The 20,563-nt window shown below is 33.3% G+C and overlaps 1 protein-coding gene across 1 annotated transcript in view; it reads left to right on the forward strand.

Annotated features, from left to right (window-relative positions):
• Positions 1–20,563, forward strand: part of LOC127700878 (lysosome membrane protein 2-like) — a 50,045-nt gene that overhangs the window by 19,477 nt on the left and 10,005 nt on the right. Inside the window, exons 8-12 of the mRNA XM_052204578.1 lie at positions 661–839; positions 2,796–2,926; positions 4,050–4,123; positions 4,734–4,785; positions 15,820–15,981. Coding sequence (XP_052060538.1) covers positions 661–839; positions 2,796–2,926; positions 4,050–4,123; positions 4,734–4,785; positions 15,820–15,981 — 598 coding nt within the window. The remainder of the gene's footprint in view (positions 1–660; positions 840–2,795; positions 2,927–4,049; positions 4,124–4,733; positions 4,786–15,819; positions 15,982–20,563) is intronic.

The raw sequence follows: 20,563 nt of genomic DNA on the forward strand, positions 1-20,563 counted from the left end.
TATAAATTCAAATCATATAAATAATTCTAAGTTCTTTGACTACAGTTATTCTGTGTCAGAAACCTTTTATGTGTCAAATATTTAGTTACAATCCAAATTCAGACCTGTATCAAGCGCGAATATTGCATCCATTTTTGCCCCAACTGTTCAAGGTTGGATCTCTGCGGTCGTATCCAGCTGCGCTCGGCAAAGCAATTTATTAATTGTTTTTATTGCGTAATAATGCAAATATGCAGCTTATCTGGAGCTTAAAATGAGCATAAAGCATGGTATGATAGAATTATTTCAATTCTAATAGGAAAACTTAGAACTTTCATAATTCGAAACGGATCTATAATACACGTTTGAAAGGCAGCCATTTTGATTTGATAAAGCAAAAACAATATAGAAAATCAACTGTTTCAAGATAAAAATTGAACAGATACTATCATACATACTTATTTTAGAATGATTTTATTTAATTTTCCGGCGAGCAGCACCTACACAAATGTTCATTTTGATCTCTGACATTGTTCAAAATACAATGTACGTTGCAATTTCAATTGTGACGTCAGTCAAGTGCATTCCATGATCTATTGCAATTAGAACTCGGCTTTGTTTCCAAAGCAAAAGTAGAACATCATATTAGAATATGATATATAATATTGTGTACTATTTCAGATCAGTGTCTGGTGAATGGACTTCTAATGTAAAGGTCAAGGACATCTCATTACGTAGATATACAGCAGGATTTATGTACCTAGCTAATGCTACAATAAACCCAGATAACATTGGATTCTGTACTCCAGAGTCTAACTGTATGGATACTGGTTTAGTGAATATAAGCACATGTCAGCTAAGTATGTTTACCTGCAATCTTAGGGTATTTTGCTGGTGACCTTACAACCTGACGTTTCACTTAAAAGAACCTGTGACCTATGAACATGTTCAAAACCATTTTATATAACTGCTTATAACAGTGACCTTGGGACCTGTGGCAATTGATGATTGGCAAACTGAAAATTTGTGTATTTCGTGCACTGCACAGCTTACTTGAAAAAATCATCTATCTTCATATGTAACATCTTTGGTGAAATATTTATCCCGATTCTTTCAAAACTTTTCTTATTGTTTGTTTATATTTTAACAAAAAGATCAATTAGTTTCTAATTTTAAATTTAAATCATGTAAAGAATAAAAAGCAATTTTCCTTTTCTTTCAATTATTATTATTTTAATTTGCCTGACGAGCTAACATATTTATATAGGTTACATAGTTGATTCTAGTTTTCTTTCGTTATAATTTTTACAAGACTTTAGTGTTTCAAAAATTACAAGTTTATACCCAACCCAACAAAGTTGTGTGGGGTATAGTGTTTTGGACCTTTCAGTTCTGTTCGTTTCCATAGCAACTCCTGTGAAACCACACAACAGTATGTCATGAAACTTTGTAGATAATATGGACATACTATGTAGATGTGCATATCAACATGAAATTATGATTCAACTTTTTTTTCAAGGAGTTATGCCCCTTTGAGCTTAGAATTTTGGCCTAAATATACTACTGCAACAGTTTGTAACGGCACAATTTAATGAAACTTTGTAGATAATTTGGACATACTATGTAGATGTGCATATTGATAAGAAATTATGATTAAATGTTTTTGTCGAGCCTTCGACTTTTGTCGAAAAAGCGAGACATAGCGATACTACATTCCGTCGGCGTTGTCGTCGGCGGCGTCCACAAATATTCACTCTGTGGTTAAAGTTTTTGAAATTTTAATAACTTTCTTAAACTATCCTGGATTTCTACCAAACTTGGAAAGAACCTTGTTTATGATCATAAAATAGTATCCAGAAGTAAATTTTGTAAAAAAAAAATTCCATTTTTTCCGTATTTTACTTATAAATGGACTTAGTTTTTCTGCCAGTTAACATTACATTCACTCTGTCGTTAAAGTTTTTAAAATTTTAACAACTTTCTTAAACTATCCTGGATTTGTACCAAACTTGGACAGAAGCTTGTTTATGATTTAAAGCTAGTATCTAGAAGGAAATTTTGTTAAAATTTTGTTCCATTTTTTCCGTGTTTTACTTATAAATGGACTTAGTTTTTCTTCCAGTTAACATTACATACAGTCTGCAGTTTAAGTTTTTAAAACATTTATTAGATTCATAAACTATCCTGGATTTTTACCAAACTTGGACAGAAGCTACTTACAATCAAAAGATAGTATAGAGAGGAATATTTTTATTAATTTTTTTCCTCATTTTTGTTGAGCCTGTGATTAACAGCAAAAGTAGGCGAGACACTGGGTTCCACGGAACCCTTACAAATTTTTTCTAGATGTTATGCTACATGTAAATGTTTTTTCTAGGTGTTATGCCCCTTTGAATTTAGAATTTTCTCCATAATATACTACTGCAACAGTTTGTCAGAGAAACTCCTCTGAACCCACACAACAGAATTTCATGAAAATTTGTAGTTAATCAGAACAAAATATGTAGATGTGCAACAATAAATTTTTATCAGTGTACTTTCGTAGGAGTCTTTGAATTTAGGAATTTGGTGAGATTTTGTTTACCCAGTGATAATGTGGGGGCTTGGGGTATGTGAGCATGCTCACAAAGGTTCTTTCAGTTAAATATTATGTTTGATCTTTTTTTTAAATTTTATATATTTACACAAATAATATTTAAAAGTATTTATCCAAAGGGTTCATAGCCAGATAGTCATCTTTACTAGAAATACCTTTTGTTAGAAATATTTAAACTTTCAAAAATGTTATTTATTCTAACCTGTTGTTTCTATTTCAGTTGATTATTTCCACATACCTGCAGTGGTCTCTCTGCCACATTTTTATATGGCATCAGACGGAATAAAAAATTCCATAGGAGGTCTGAGTCCTTCTGCTGAGGAACATCAGACATTTGTTGACCTTGAACATGTAAGCTATTCTTTTACATATTCAATGTTACCCTTTCTTTGTTAATTCAAAATATTATATGCAGGGTGTAATAACAAAGGATTGGTGATATGTGTATGTCTAAAATTGAGAATGGAAATGGGGAATATGTCAAAGAGACAACAACCCGACCAAAGAGCAGACAACAGCCGAAAGGCCACCAAGCGGTCTTCAACGCAGCGAGAAAATCCCTCACCCAGAGGTGGTCCTCAGCTGGCCCCTAACTAAAATTTGGTGCTAGTTCAGTGAAAATGGACGTCACACTAAACTCCAAAACATATAAATGAACTAAAATTTAAAAACATACAAGACTAACAAAGACCAGAGGCTCCTGACTTGGGACAGGCGCAAAAATGCGGCGGGGTTAAACATGTTTTGTGAGATCTCAACCCTCCCCCTATACCTCTAGCCAATGTAGAATAAAGAAACACATAGCAATACACATTGTAAAACTGTTTATCAACAGCCCTTAACATAGAAAAACAGTTTTCAATAAAACTTTAGAGCTAATTTCCTAATGCTTATAGAGTGAGACTTTGGTTGGCTTGCTTGCTTTGTTTGTATAAATGTTTGCTCAAGCAATGTAATTAATCTGCAAACAATATGAATAGGCGGAGTTAAAACTGTACACAACATATTTAGATTCCTAACCTCCAGGATAACATCCAATCAAGTTTAAGTATAATGTATACATGTTTAACTCCGCCTATTTATATTGTTTGCAGATGTCAATCTTAATTACAATGCTTGAGCAAACATTTATACAAACAAAGCAAGCAAGCCAACCAAAGTCTTACTCTCCAAGCATTAGGAAATTAGCTCTGAGGATATTCGCTTGTCATGTTTTTGACTTTTTGTCAGATATTCAGAATCCTCCGGTTTTATCCATGTGGTTCATAGTTATTTTTAGGGTTGACATCAAACAACTTATATTTCTGTTCTTATAATGATGTTATCATTGCAATGGTTACATATCATAGATTTAACAATAAATACTTGCATAAAATCCATTATTATATACAGAATACAAATGTATCTGTAACTTATTTGCCATTATGTTAAAAGGGGATATCCCCTGATTTAAGACAACCATTGTATTTTATAGAACACTGGTCTGGTGCTGTCAGTTGCCAAAAGATTACAAATTAATCTCTACATACAGCCAGTTGATGGAATTCCGTAAGTTAAAAGTTTTTAGTTGAAGTATCTATTTTTAATTTAATTAACAATTTGATACACCTTGAAGCCATTTTAACAAATCCCCAGTAAAAACCATTAGGTTACAGGCAACTGTTTTATGTTTATGCATTGCCTAAAATAGTGTGGGGAAAATAATGTTTCCAGTTTTGAGTTTATTTTTATGTATGTGTTTTTGATCTTCCAACCAGCCCACAAAGTTAAGGTTAAAGGCAGTTACCATGAAGTTGTGGTCTGACACATCAACTTGAAACTAGAGTACACATTCTCATTATGAAGTGCGTTTTTTAGGTCAAAATCATGATATTTGCCAAATTATGCTTTTGACCTATTTTTCTGGGTTCTCTGAGCATGAAAATGGGAGAGTACAAGCTAAGCATGATGTCATATTGAAATATATTCTATTATGCCCCACTTTAGTACTAGAATTTAGAATTTGACCTAAAAATAGGATCACTCTTATCTTATTGTCGATTCTAGTTTATAATACATACTGTAAAATGGAAGAGAAAAAAATTGAAAAATGCTTTTACATTTAAAAACAATTCCATAAAAAAAAACTTTTCCATCTGTCATGTTTTGTATTTTCCAGAGAAACCTCTAAGCTGTTACCTTCTGTGTTACCTGTATTCTGGTTAAACGAGGTAAGTCGTTTTATTGGTGAGGATGTTACCGTCTGTATTACCTGTATTCTGGTTAAACGAGGTAAGTCGTTTTATTGGTGAGGATGTTACCGTCTGTATTACCTGTATTCTGGTTAAACGAGGTAAGTCGTTTTATTGGTGAGGATGTTACCGTCTGTATTACCTGTATTCTGGTTAAACGAGGTAAGTCGTTTTATTGGTGAGGATGTTACCTTCTGTATTACCTGTATTCTGGTTAAACGAGGTAAGTCGTTTTATTGGTGAGGATGTTACCGTCTGTATTAACTGTATTCTGGTTAAACGAGGTAAGTCGTTTTATTGGTGAGGATGTTACCGTCTGTATTACCTGTATTCTGGTTAAACGAGGTAAGTCGTTTTATTGGTGAGGATGTTACCGTCTGTATTACCTGTATTCTGGTTAAACGAGGTAAGTCGTTTTATTGGTGAGGTTGTTACCGTCTGTATTACCTGTATTCTGGTTAAACGAGGTAAGTTGTTTTATTGGTGAGGATGTTACCGTCTGTATTACCTGTATTCTGGTTAAACGAGGTAAGTCGTTTTATTGGTGAGGATGTTACCTTCTGTATTACCTGTATTCTGGTTAAACGAGGTAAGTCGTTTTATTGGTGATAGATGAACAATATAGTTTTACCAGCGTTCAATGAAGTATGTTATTAAACCTGTGTCAAATGAGGCAATATGTAGATAACATATAGCTGATAGGGTGATAGAGTTACCCTCAGAAAACATTGCCAACTGATATGAAGCCAAGGTTGACAATGTGTTTTCTAGGGTTAACAATCTGTTGTATTACCCTCTCATTTATGTGTTATTTGATATATTATACTTAATGCTTGTTACTACTGTCTATTGAATTTCAATTTCAAGGTAAAAAAACTATTACTTCTTGTACATAACAACCATCCGTATTTAATAAGGCACACAATTGATAAAGTGTCTATTTGAAGGGTTATAAAGAATTTCCATGGGATAGAGCAAATTATATCCCTAGTATTAACCAATCAAAACCTGGCATGCATGTCCAAGAGAGGTAAATTATTTAACTGTTGCAAAATGAAGCTAGTTTTTTCTGTGTTAAAGTGTTTAAACTGTCGCAACCAAGGTAAGTTAACTATTTTACCAGCAGGAGAAAATAATCTTTCCAGCTGACCAATGGATAGTTATGGTCATTAATCATATTAGTCAGGATGTAATTAAATGAATTGTCAGAAAAGAAAATTGATGGTAGGTTTTAGTGAAGTATAGTATGCAAGTCAACAGTATTAGTGAACAATATATTATTTTATATGGCACAATACAGGTTCCATATGCTTCTAGCATATAAAAAAATGGAGACAAAACTAATCCTTTATATAGTAGACAGAAGCTTTTATGGTATAGATATTTAAAGCTACCTCTAATAATTCCAACTAGTTGGGTTGCCTTATTGACTTGTATCTGTATGTGTTTATCAAATTTCAGTTTGGAATCAAATTAATAGTCACTTCTAACATCTTTCTCTGATTTAACTGTTTCAATTCTAGTTTCAAATCAATCATACTTTGGAAGTTTATGTCATTCCTGAAATCTATTTAAATATAGATTATACATCAAGTGAACCAACACCTTCTAACGGTAAAGATGGTAGAGTAATCAGGATGGACACCGAAGTATGCTGCGGTTGTCATAAAACCTCGGGAAAATAAAACTAAAAAGACAACAACATCCTGGATTACTGCAAGGAAAGGCTTTATTCTGGTCTACACTTCAGGACAATTTAATGCATACAATGAGGTTCATATAAGGTTTCAAAAAGGTTAACAAGACGTTATGTCGCAATAATTGGTTTGGCGATGTAAAAATAAAAGTGAAAGTAAAAATTAATAATGAATTTATCAGTATCTTTTCCAAAATGGACAACACCTCACTGGACATTCAGTACCATTTCAAATGGCTTCTCTCTGAATGAGGTACTGCTTCCAATTGCGTCAGGAATATTATGGGATGTATGGTAGTCGCACATGTAGGGCATTGTGGAAATTGCAGTAAATCTGTATGATATTTGCGGTTATGGTTATATATAGATTGTTAAATTCACATCTTGAGTTAATCAAATATTTTTTTATAAAACAAGAACATGCTTTAACACCCATATCCTTTGCTTTTCTATTATATAAGATACCTATGGTCCTATAGCCATTTAACATTAATAGAATATTTGAAGTTTAATCGTTTTTCAATCTTAGGAATTATATCAACAATATTGTATAATATAGGAGGTACCAGAAGTAAAGAATATCAATGTACTATTAATACAATTTAACAGATGGAGTTGTCTTACATTAAATTACAATCAGATGTTTAGATAGCATAACTTCTCATGATACTATATTTTTCAAAATGAAAGCAGATTTTTATTTAATTGTTTTTATTTTTACCTTTCCTTCTTTGATACGCCTACAACTAGAATGTTTGAAATAGACAGATGGAACACACTCCCTCACCAAAGAAAAAATAATAATTAAGCAGAATTTTTTTTTACCTCATTATGATTTAAGAGTTTTAGCTTTTAGCTTCAAAGTAAACTTCCCACTTTAATTCATGTCATACAGATTGCAAGACAACACCAGAATAAAAAAGTTAAGTTAACTGAAACTAATTGATATAAAAATGCATTCATATATAAAATTCTGGTAGACATGTGTTCTGTGCCAGCAAATTGGCATTTACTGCCATTCATACAGAAATTTACTTTATTACTGTTCAAAATTTGGCTATCTTGGCAATGTTTATTTTTTACCTTGTCCTATTTTCCAAAACTGATTTGTTTTTTTTCAAATGCTAAAAGTACATTTGATTTTGACAATCTTCATTCCAGTTTTCTTTTTGATCTATCCATGTCTTTGACCACTATTGGAATGCATTTGTCTGAATCAGTTTATTTATACCTTTGATAATAGATACAATATTTTATTGCTTCTAAAAAACGCTAATAAGAAAAGATCAGCTATTCCAAATCCTCATATTTTTACTGGATATTTTGGCTTTATATCCAGCTTTTTCACTAACCACTTTGCATGACCAGTTTTACAGTTATGATACTAGAGAATCTTCATAGTCCAGAGAAGAACAGACTTTTACTGAACTTAAACAAATTTCAGTAGAACTATGTTGTTGTATATAATGTTCAGAACAACTGCAAGGCCTATCTCAGATATCCAAATTTGGAAATTCAAATTTTTTTGAATTTGAAACTAAAAAAAAAAAAAAATGACAACTTTTGTAGCAAGGAATGAGTAGGGTTTTCTATGAATTGTTGGTACTACCATGTTTGTTTGGAAAAGTACATTTTAGATTTTTGTAATATCTGGCAAATTTAGGATCAGATTAATAAGTATCGGTCTGTTTTGCTTCATCTAATAGTTAGTGAGGAATTTTATGTGTTTCTAATGAAGCTAACCTTACAAAAAGTGTACTTTTCCAGCAAACTCTACCTATCTACTTTCAGTTAGGTTGCACTGTTATAATCAAATTAATCACAAATTTGAATGCACCTTTAATTATATGGCACATCAGGTTTAATTAGAGTTGTCTACCTTTGAATGCATGAAATGTGTCATCATTGCAAATTACACAGGCCATCAAGGTTCATACGCTTGAGGTTCACTGAGGGAATTCTTTGGTGTTGATGATTTTATCTGTTGTGGTAAGAAAACTAAATGTGAAAGCAAGCCCACATAGTGATAAAATATCCACAGTTTCTTGTCATTTTAAGTTTGGTAGTCATGAAGCTCACCGGTTTAATCTGTTTGTAACAAAGGCAGTTAGCATAACTATTATTTTAAGAAAATCAAACTTCCATCACCCTTTCACAAAAATTCAAAGTTTGCCAAGTACGTATTTCTGCAATGAAGATGTTATATTTCTCTTAAAATTTTTAATTTGTACAGTAAATTTGTGGAAGTAATTGCAGGGTGTACGTGCTCTGTTTTTATCCTCTTCCTTTTCATATATATGAAACAAAGATAGACTACAATGCATTTAATTTTGTTGTTTTTGTTTTTCAATAATAATTGTTACTTACATCAAAGATTGAAATATAACATAAAACGACAACTTGAATTAAGAAACAGGTGAAGTACCCAGAAAATTTAGTATTTACAATGAAGTCTGTTCTTTTATTGTTTGACAAAAAGTACTCCAAGCATATCTTTTAGCAGGTGTTATAACTGTTTTTAAACTTGAAGATTTATTAGATATCTCTCTTACTCCACAGAGAATGTTTAGATGTCTATGATGTACTTAATATTTATGATCCAATACAATGTTTGTGTTTAATGGATGCCTGCCAATAGTAGGGAGGTTATAGAAGGGTGAATCTTCAGGTTGTTTACCCCATGTCTACTGGTAAATAATTGTTGTCATTGAATTTGAATCATTGTTTCTATTTCCACTGTTGAGTGTTTGTCAGAATGGGGCTATAAACATAACCTGATTGTCTGTTTATAATGCTCTGACTATCTTATTGTCTATAAAAAGATTTTTTTTCTGTACTAGAACAACACCAGAGGTGAATATTCGATTTATTTTCAAAAGTCTTCATTTTACCTCTTTGCACTACCACTTACAAATGGGAACAGCTACGAAATTGTCCATTTTCCATTGGCTTCAGGACAAAATGGGCATCTTCTACTTAAGATGTGTCATTTATGAGTACTCATTCAAACTGCTACAGAAGAGCTATCACATCTCCCTTTGATTTTTTTTTTTGCATGTATATTTTTATGTGATAATTAAAAGAGCTCACCAGAGCTCATGATTTGACTTTTTATAATATACACATATGAAGACTTTAAAGTGAATTAACTTACTTACTTTACTTTAATGCTTACTTACTTAACTCTAAGGTAAGAAGATGTATGTGTTAGATACACCTTGAGGGTGTTAGACCAAATGGGTGTATCTAATTTACACCAAGATATTATTGTCAATGCAGAATGATATTTTTCAATAATTAAGGAGGGGGTCTTTCAGCAATTTGACCCTTTATTATTGAAAAGCATGATGCAAGGTATCCAATTTCATTTAACGGCATCTTGGTGTAAATTTAAATAAATCTTTCTAAAATTGTCCGTTAATGAAGTTTGAAACTGTTAGAAACTAAGGTTTCGACTCCCTCAGGCAAAGTTGACCTTTGATGGAATTGGCTATTTTTTTAGGTCCTTTTTGGTTATTAGGGCCCTGCCGAATGGCGGACGCCCTATAGTGATCAGTTTGTCCGTCAGTCCGTCTGTCCGTCTGTCCATCCTTAACAAATTGTGTCTGCTCTATATCTAGAGAACCGTTATGATTTCAAAGTTTATACATGACATGTATATTAACCAACACCAGAGGGTGTGTCTTAATGTATGTACAACTTCCTAGGTCAAAGGTCAAGGTCAAAAACTTTGGTTTTAGTTGACAACCCCACGTCCTAGGGTAAAGATCGTGTCCACTCTATATCTTGAGAACCGTTATAATTTCAAAGTTTATACTTGACATGTATATAAACCAACACCAGAGGGTGTGTCATAATGTATGTACAACTTCCTAGGTCAAAGGTCAAGGTCAAAAACTTTGGTTTTAGTTGACAACCCCACGTCCTATGGTAAAGATCGTGTCCGCTCTATATCTTGAGAACCATTATGATTTCAAAGTTTATACTTGACATGTATATTAATCAACACCAGAGGGTGTGTCATAATGTATGTTCAACTTCCTAGGTCAAAAACTTTGGTTTTAGTTGACAACCCCACGTCCTATGGTAAAGATCGTGTCCGCTCTATATCTTGAGAACCGTTATGATTTCAAAGTTTATACTTGACATGTATATAAACCAACACCAGAGGGTGTGTCATAATTTATGTACAACTTCCTAGATCAAAGGTCAAGGTCATAAACTTCGGTTTCAGTTGACAACCCCATGTCCAATGATAAAGATACAAACTTTTTACCACACATTATTCACAGCGGGGCCCACAGAGATGGCTCCCATCTCAATGCTATCTAGTATAGCTCTTCAACTGTTTCGTTTCTTATACATTCTTGGCTTTCAAATATTCTGCTTTGAGCGTTCCTGATGAAGGTAAATCCAGAAAAGCACTTCAGACGCATGAAATTTATAACTTGTTGTTTTCATTTTTTAAATACCAATTAATGACATGATCACCAGTGTATTCTTTATGCCTGCCTGTAATAGAAGTGGGGCAGAATGATTCCTGGTCTGTGCATCTTTTTGATATCCCATCCGTTTGTTTATCCTTCCTGTAATAGTAGTGGGGCAGAATGATTCCTGGTCTGTGCATCTTTCTGATATCCCATCTGTTTGTTTATCCTTCCTGTAATAGTAGTGGGGCAGAATGATTCCTGGTCTGTGCATCTTTCTGATATCCCATCCGTTTGTTTATCCTTCCTGTAATAGTAGTGGGGCAGAATGATTCCTGGTCTGTGCATCTTTCTGATATCCCATCCGTTTGTTTATCCTTCCTGTAATAGTAGTGGGGCAGAATGATTCCTGGTCTGTGCATCTTTCTGATATCCCATCTGTTTGTTTATCCTTCCTGTAATAGTAGTGGGGCAGAATGATTCCTGGTCTGTGCATCTTTCTGATATCCCATCTGTTTGTTTATCCTTCCTGTAATAGTAATGGGGCAGAATGATTCCTGGTCTGTGCATCTTTCTGATATCCCATCTGTTTGTTTATCCTTCCTGTAATAGTATTGGGGCAGAATGATTCCTGGTCTGTGCATCTTTCTGATATCCCATCTGTTTGTTTATCCTTCCTGTAATAGTAGTGGGGCAGAATGATTCCTGGTCTGTGCATCTTTCTGATATCCCATCTGTTTGTTTATCCTTCCTGTAATAGTAGTGGGGCAGAATGATTCCTGGTCTGTGCATCTTTCTGATATCCCATCCGTTTGTTTATCCTTCCTGTAATAGTAGTGGGGCAGAATGATTCCTGGTCTGTGCATCTTTCTGATATCCCATCCGTTTGTTTATCCTTCCTGTAATAGTAGTGGGGCAGAATGATTCCTGGTCTGTGCATCTTTCTGATATCCCATCTGTTTGTTTATCCTTCCTGTAATAGTAGTGGGGCAGAATGATTCCTGGTCTGTGCATCTTTCTGATATCCCATCTGTTTGTTTATCCTTCCTGTAATAGTAATGGGGCAGAATGATTCCTGGTCTGTGCATCTTTCTGATATCCCATCTGTTTGTTTATCCTTCCTGTAATAGTATTGGGGCAGAATGATTCCTGGTCTGTGCATCTTTCTGATATCCCATCTGTTTGTTTATCCTTCCTGTAATAGTATTGGGGCAGAATGATTTTTGGTCTGTGCATCTTTCTGATATCCCATCTGTTTGTTTATCCTTCTTGTATCAGGTTGAAATATTTGGTCAAGTTAGTTAACCATGAAGTTGTAATCACATCAAATTGAAACTTTGTTATATGAATTTTTAAAGTATATTCCAAATTATAGTTTTGACCCTGATTTCATGGTTCACTGAACATGGAAATGTGATATTGTGAGTCCCATATATTATCAGGTTTAAGTTTTGTCAAGGTAGTGTACTTTAAAGCACATCAACCTGAAAATTAGTACATATATTCAATGTGAACTTTACAAATTATCATCACGACCCTGATTTCAGGTTTAACTGAAAATGTGAAAGTGCAATTGTGGCATGGTTTTTTTGGACATACATTGAAACATCATGAAACATCTGCACACATTTATATTACATTCCTCTGCTCCCTTTTTAATTCTGTCTGTGATTTCTTTGTAAAAGATGTATATTTGATACAACATGCAATGATACTGCCATCAGTTCATTTCAAACTTCTGTGATTGTAGAGTGTTTTCTCTATCTTTAATGGTTAATCTCAACTTCTAACCTCTAAACCTTTCTTCTGATGGAATTCAATAATGAAAATTATGCAATGTATATTTTATATAACAGAGGTTGACAGTGGCACCAATTCACTTCTTCCTATCTTTTTAGGAGTATTCCATCAATACTAGTAATGGTTATCTGACAGTCTTTGCACCTTCTGTCTTTCATTTTTTGTCTCATCTAATTTGGATGCTTAGCATATGATATTTGGTTTTAACAGATTTTTATACCGGTGCGTAGGCAACCAAATTTTATGAAACTCATACACAATTCTAAGAACCATAACACACAGACAGAGTTTTAATTTGGGTTGTGAGTCATTTACCGTTCTATAGTTATGCCTTTTATAACTTGGAAAATTGCAAAGCTTGAGCGGCAGCATTCATGTCCTCAGACAGATTCTTCTTTTATTTGTGTGATGGTAAATAATTGTCGTCATTGAATTTGAATGATTGTTTCTATTTTCAGTGTTGAGTGTTTGTATGTTAGTCATAAGTGAGTTATTAAAAGTAAAATTAGTGTCTGTTTATAACACAATGACTGTCATATTTTCTATAAACAGATTTTTTGTAATACAACACCAGAGGTTAATAAAGAAAACTTCATTTGACTTTCTTGCACTACCACTTAGAGATGTGAAAAGTTACGCAATAGTTCACTTGCCATTGGTTCTAGGAAGCTTAATTAAGGACAATTTTTCCACTGTTACAGGAGTGGAGGGATATAAAATATCAAGAAGCAAACTAAAAAGCACTGTAAAAGAAAGCTTTTTGAAAATATGGGAAAATTAAATTAAAAAACATTCAGAAGGGAAACATTGTACTTACACAACATTTTAGGTATATTTTGGATTTGAAAATTATTTACCTCTTGTCTAACTGTTTGCAAAAATTTAATTATTCGAAAAACAAAGGATTTTCTTCCCTAGGAATAGATTACCTTGCTGTATTTGGGTCCTCAATGCTCTTCAACTTCATACTTTATTTGGTCTTTTTAACTTTTTGGTTCAAGTGTCACTGACGAGTCTTTTGTTATCAAAACGCATGTCTGGCATACTAAATTTTAATCCTGTTATCTATGACGAGTTTATTGTCAGTAATTTTCAGCATAAGAGGAGTTTTATGAAACTTAATAGTTTTAGCAGTTTGTTTGAAAATAGAAAAGGCAGATACCAGGGTATCCCTTCACAACTTATAAGACTTTGTGGGAAGTGTGGCTTAGGTGAGGAAGAGGATGAGATACACTTTCTCCTACATTGCACAAAATTTAACAAGGAATGACAAAAAATGTTTAAAGCTATAAGGTCTTTTGGTTAATAACCTGTTAGGACATATCAGTTTTAAAACATTTGAGTAGCTTTGTTTATAATCACTGTAGAGAGTTTAATGCTTTAATCTTAATCGTTAAAACAAATTTGTTCTATTCATATTTTCATAATTGTTTGCTTCACTGGTAACAAGTCACAGGGAGAATCACATTCATGAAATTCTTAAGCACTGCCCCCTGGTGTCTCCTCCAATTAAACAACCAAATAAATGGCCCCCATTTATGTATCATGTTTTGCATGAGTTGCTGGTTAAGACACAGGAAGGTTTGTATGAATCTTGAGCACCATCCCCTGAAGTCTCCAACTTAGCAATCAATTAACCAAAATTTGTGTCGCCCCTTAAGTCGCACTGCATCAAACATCCTTAATGTAGAGAACTAAACATTTAAAATCATCTTATATTTTTTTTATTACCACATTGGTATTAACATTGTATTCTTGTACCGTAATGTTTCTCATTACCTCCTGAGGAACCTTAATTGGAATAAACACATATTGTATGTATTGATTTTACAGGTCTCCCCTCTCACTGAAAAATGTGTCCCCAATTTAATGTAACAGGATGTATATTTCATACAACAGATAATAATATTGGCATCAATCCATTTCTTTTCTTTCTATTAACGAGTATTCCATCAAACTGTTGATGAAAACCCTTCAGATTTCCCTGACCTTTATCATAAAACTTACAGATAAACTCCTACAGGCTAGAATATCAATATTCACTCTTTTTATAGAAAATAGTTTTTTCATTACAAAAACAAACAAATGTGTATGTGATTTTTATGGGGGAGGATTGCACTACCTGATTATTTATGTGTTTATGTCAATAATTTTTTATCGTTAAAGTTAATTATATCCTCTTTTTTCTTCTGAATCATCATATGGAACAAAAGTTCATTTAGATTAAAGGGGGTGTGACTTTATGTATGTTTACACTATATCTTAAAAACAAGACCATTATAATGATTTATGGACATTATCATATGTTTGTGATAGATCTTTCTAGGAGTTGACTGTTTAATCCAAAAGATGTACTGTAACATTTCAATCAAACAGTATTATCCTTGCAGTACTTAGAAAGTTTGTTCCAGGTTTGCGAGGTAAAATTCAATGAGACAGCAACCCAACATCAAATCCACAAAACAATAATTAAGTGTATACAGCCATTAGTTATTTCCAATTCTTTAAAGATAAAGTAGTAACATGTATAAAGATACCATTTGTTAGGAAAACTATTCATAATTACACTATTTGGATGGTTTATATCACCTAATGTCAAAATAAAGATAAAACGATAAGGTTGCATATTAAAAGGAATATGTACTTAACTCCAAGGAATCCATATTTACTGATAAATGTAGAAAAAGCTATTCTCACTTGACTGATTGGCAAATGACCATCCTCATACTGTCCATGTTTAATCTTCCTACGAAACAATGGACATCAGTGGCCGAGTGGTCAAAGTTGTTCATCTTCAGTGATCACTAGCCTGGATACTCTGGAATTGTGAGTTTAAACTCCTTTTATGGCAAGATGTTTTAGACTCACAATTGAAATGACAAGGACTTCCATTTTTCCAATGTCTCTCAAAAAATGAGCAATATACACTAAAGTAGCAAAGCAACAACTTACAATCTTATGTTTCATATCTCATTGAAGTAAGCTTTAAAAAGTAAGATAATTCTTGAAAGCATCCAACTTAAAAATTTGTATACCAAAGACTAATTAGAAATCTGTTAACTGTATAACTGTTATGACTTTATTTTTCAGACGGCTGTCGTCAATGATAAATATGCTAACCAGTTAAAGAGGATGTTATTTATACCAAAGTTAGTAGTAGAAGTTGTACAGATAACAATGTTATGTGGTGGTGCTCTCCTCCTACTCATATCTGTATTCTATGGTGTATATAAACTTAGGGAAAATCAAAAGGTAAGGACTTAAATGGCACATACATAGAGAATATTATATGGCATTTTCAATATCACACCCGTATCAACCCGAGACACCAATATAATCATGAGAGCTCTGCTCGAAGGATTATATTGGTTGAGGGTTAATTGGGTGTGTGATATTGAAAAAGCCATATTATATACACTTTATTATATACTTTAAACAACTCATAGACAGTACAAATTCTTCGGTATCAATTCCAAAGTTTGCTACATCACCACGTTAAACATCGTCCATCTTTGAAAAAGTAGCGTTATGATGTAATGACATGACGTCATACAAATAAGGGGTTTGATAAAGCCTTTGCATCCGTGCTGATATCGATATCATCACGGGTGGCTGATACAGCATGCTTGCCAACGATTGTATTACACATACAATGTATCTGTATTTACTACCAAGTATATGATAAATCTCTGTTTCTAACTGTTTCAAAAACAAGAGTAGAAACTACAAAGAGGTGTAGACAATGTTAGATGTCACGTTCAACTAGCAATCTCTTCTAGGTTTTATCAGCCCTCAGTGACTGTTATATGGAATAACTTTTTGTATAGATAACTCTACATTTGTGTTTTAGTTCATTAGTTATCATGTCATGAATATTATTTTTTTGACATATGATATTTGATTTCCTCTCTTTGTATAAACTTCATAATCTCCTTGCAGAACAAAAATAAAATTAAGTAATAGATAACTATATTTGGTATGTGGGTTCCTTGCAAGGTTTACATTGTCCGTCAGACATGGTTCACCTGATTTTGAACTCATTTCATAGATCAGTTATCAAAGTTAGAGTTACTTGAATAATATATGGAATGCTTGTAAGGTGTATATGTCAGTCTGGCTGGTTTCATATGACCTTCACCTCATTTTCATGGTTTATTGGTCAATGTTTAGTTTGTGTGTATTGGTCTGTTTTTCTAATACTAAAAGCAATATTTCAACTATATTTGATATATAGAAAGATTTAAAGGTGTACATGTCTGCCTAGCAGAGTTCCTCTGACCTTGAACTCATTTTCATTGTTTATTGGTCAGTGAGATCAACAATATTTGGTGTATGGAATGATTTCAAGTTGTACATGTCTGTCTGACATGTTCCATCTGATCTTTGCCTAATTTTCATTGTTCATTGGTCAGTGTTTAGTTTCCTGGATAGGTCTATTGTTTACACACTACGAGCGATAGGTCAACTTTATTTGGTGCAAGGAATGATTGTAAGGTGTACATGTCTGTCTAGCATGTATCATCTGATCATGACCTCATTTTCATGACCATTGATAATCATGATAATGTTAAGTTTATGTGATACTTGTAGACTTTCACACACAAAAGCAATCATGGCATGTAAAGTAGGCGAGATATTTTAGCTGTGCAATCTTGTGGTCACACATCATAGATTAGACATTAATATCTATAAGTTTATGGGGTTTTTTCTTATGGAAAGGAGGCATCATATGTACCTTTAAGTAAATGATTACCAAGTTTTTGTGGTTGTATTATGATATGTTCTTCTGTCTGATGCTTTCTGTGTATTAACTCTCTTTCTGATTAGCCAATCCTTTAAGATTTTCAAATAATTAAATATAATTTTGTAAAGTATGCAAAAAATTTATCATCATGTGGCAATTTATGAGAAATATATGTCTAAGATGCAGATTTATTTGATATAAACAAATATTGTAGATGTTCTGGTCTTATAAAAGTTTAGAAATGGACAATGTTATGTGGTCAGTCATTTTATTATAACTTTGTTGATACTAAATGCTTTACTTACAATGTCTAATGACACTTGCAGAATTTTTTATTGCATGAAACACACCAAAACGTTTGTATTTTATGGTTTGTTACAAATTTGGATGAGTCTCATAGATTTACCCCTCTCTGTACCTCACATGGTTCTGTGGTTTGGGGTCTATTTCTCATGAAGATATTAAAATTTGAGTCACTATGATGTTCCCCTTATGGTTAAATGCATCTGCAGATCTACTTTTAATAAACCAAGAATTTTATGCAGCATTAATGGCCTTAATCTCATACTTGAATGACTTTGTAGTTCGGTTTTAACTACTGGTATTTATTTAAGAAAACATGTCTTCCTTAGCTAATTGCTTTTACTATCAAACTTTCACTAACAAAAACACAAAGTTTGAAAAACAACACTTCCTGTTATTGGTAACTTTTGTTTTTGCATATTTCATCAAGTTTGCTGAGTTTTTTACTAGTTTGTAAGATAAAGAATGAAATACAACATCTGTCTTGTATCCAATGATTTTAAACTTCATTTACAACAGTGAAAGTAGAATGAGTCAAATGTATTTTTTAATTCACCTTAAGGAGAAAGAATACTTATAGTTTGCTATTTGTCTTAAATCTTTGCATTATGGCTTTAAACTTTTTACATTTAGTGCAAAACTCCTGAAATTGCCAAAATAGTTTTATCTTGAGGTCTATTCATTAAATAGATTGTATCTATAAAATATTGTTTACATGTATTAATTTTGTAGATGTCATTTCTGTATTCCAATTCAAATTAAATAAGTGTAGAAAAGTGTTTTTTTGAGCTCTGAACTGGGGGGTTTGGCAGGCAACCTTGTTACCTAATGTCCCATTAAAAGGACCTGTGACCGTTGAAAGTGTTTAAAACCTTTTTTCTTTTGTTTATTGCCTAAAAGTGTCCTGAGGTGAGCTGAGACCTAAGGTGGTGCCCTACTGTATTAATCAAACATTTGTGGATTTCTGCAATTTAATATTGCAGCTCAAAACATGTTAATTGTGGATTCAACGGTAAATTTCAGCCAATGAAAAAAATTGTTAAATAAAGATTGAATTAGAAGATTGTATGAGAGACAGATGGTTTGGCAGTTTTTGTCTAACCTTGACCTTATTTTCATGGTTCATTGTTTAACCTTAAGTTTGGAGTTAAGTCTTTTTGAGTAGAATATATTTGTTGTATGGAATGATTATGAGGTTTATTTGAAAGGGTATATCTACTGATTTCCACAAATTAACAAAACTAAAGAAAACTAGAATCTCCTAGGGCTAGGACTAGGAGTTGTTTTTAAAACTTAATCTTTCAATCAGTTTAATTGAGGTCTGGAGCTGGCATGTCAGTAACTGCTAGTAGTCCTTTGTTCATTTGTGTATCATTGTCATTTTGCTTAGTTTCTTTTGTTACGTATTCTGACATCGGACTGGGACTTTTTTTGAACTGAGTTTTACTGTACGTATTGCTATGTGTTTCTTTATTCTACATTGGCTAGAGGTATAGGGAAAGGGTTGAGATCTCACAAAACATGTTTAACCCCGCCACATTTTTGCGCCTGTCCCAAGTCAGGAGCCTCTGGCCTTTGTTAGTCTAGTATGTTTTTTAATTTTAGTTCACTTATATGTTTTGGAGTTAAGTGTGACGTCCATTTTCACTGAACTAGCACACAATTTTATTTAGGGGCCAGCTGAGGACCACCTCCTGGTGCAGGATTTTCTCGCTGCGTTGAAGACCCATTGGTGGCTTTTGGCTGTTGTCTGCTCTTTGGTCGGGTTGTTGTCTCTTTGACACATTCCCCATTTCCATTCTCAATTTTAATTTTTTTCAAATGGTGAACCCAAAATGAGCTGCTCATCATAAATGTTGGAACAGTTTGTAGATTCCTTGTTGCATCATGAAGCAGGAGTTTATAACAAAACATTGGTTCCTTCAAACTAAGAATGCTACTAAAATTGACAAGTTGCTCCATTTAAAAGTGCACATTTTCAATGTATACACAATATTTTGAAGGCTATGGATTGAAAACTGTAAAGGTTGATTACACTTAACTGATACTGCCTTTTCTGGAACCACCACCTTGCTCATCCAACCTCCCATCTGCCAACATAATTACATTTTTCAAGTTTTGGGTGTAAATTTCAGGATAAAAACAATATATGTACATTGTCGGAAAATATAAAATTTATTTGTACTCGCTGCGAAACAGGAGAAAAGCTCGGCAAGCCTCGCTTTTCATCATGTTTCTAAAGCTCATACAAATAAATATTATATTTTCCGACAATGTACATATATTGTATATGTAACATACTATAAACAAATTTAAAATTCTTGAACCTCAATATTTATGATGTTTGTCTCACAGGCTTGTGATGCTAATCTGGAGGTATCAGTAACTGTGTCTCGTCTGCACAGACTTGTGATGCTAATCTGGAGGTATTAGTAACTGTGTCTTGTCTGCACAGGCTTGTGATGCTAATCTTGAGGTATCAGTAACTGTGTCTTGTCTGCACAGGCTTGTGATGCAAATCTGGAGGTATCAGTAACTGTGTCTCATCTGCACAGGCTTGTGATGCTAATATGGAGGTATCAGTTACTGTGTCTTGTCTGCACAGGCTAGTGATGCTTATCTGGAGGTATCAGTAACTGTCTCAGGCTTGTGATGCTAATCTGGAGGTATCAGTAACTGTGTCTCGTCTGCATAGGCTTGTGATGCTAATCTGGAGGTACCAGAACTGTGTCTCGTCTGCATAGGCTTGTGATGCTAATCTGGAGGTATAAGTAACTGTGTCTTGTC

This window comes from Mytilus californianus, unplaced genomic scaffold (genome assembly GCF_021869535.1).
Source record: "Mytilus californianus isolate M0D057914Y unplaced genomic scaffold, xbMytCali1.0.p SCAF_5, whole genome shotgun sequence".
In the NCBI taxonomy this organism is placed as follows: domain Eukaryota; kingdom Metazoa; phylum Mollusca; class Bivalvia; order Mytilida; family Mytilidae; genus Mytilus; species Mytilus californianus.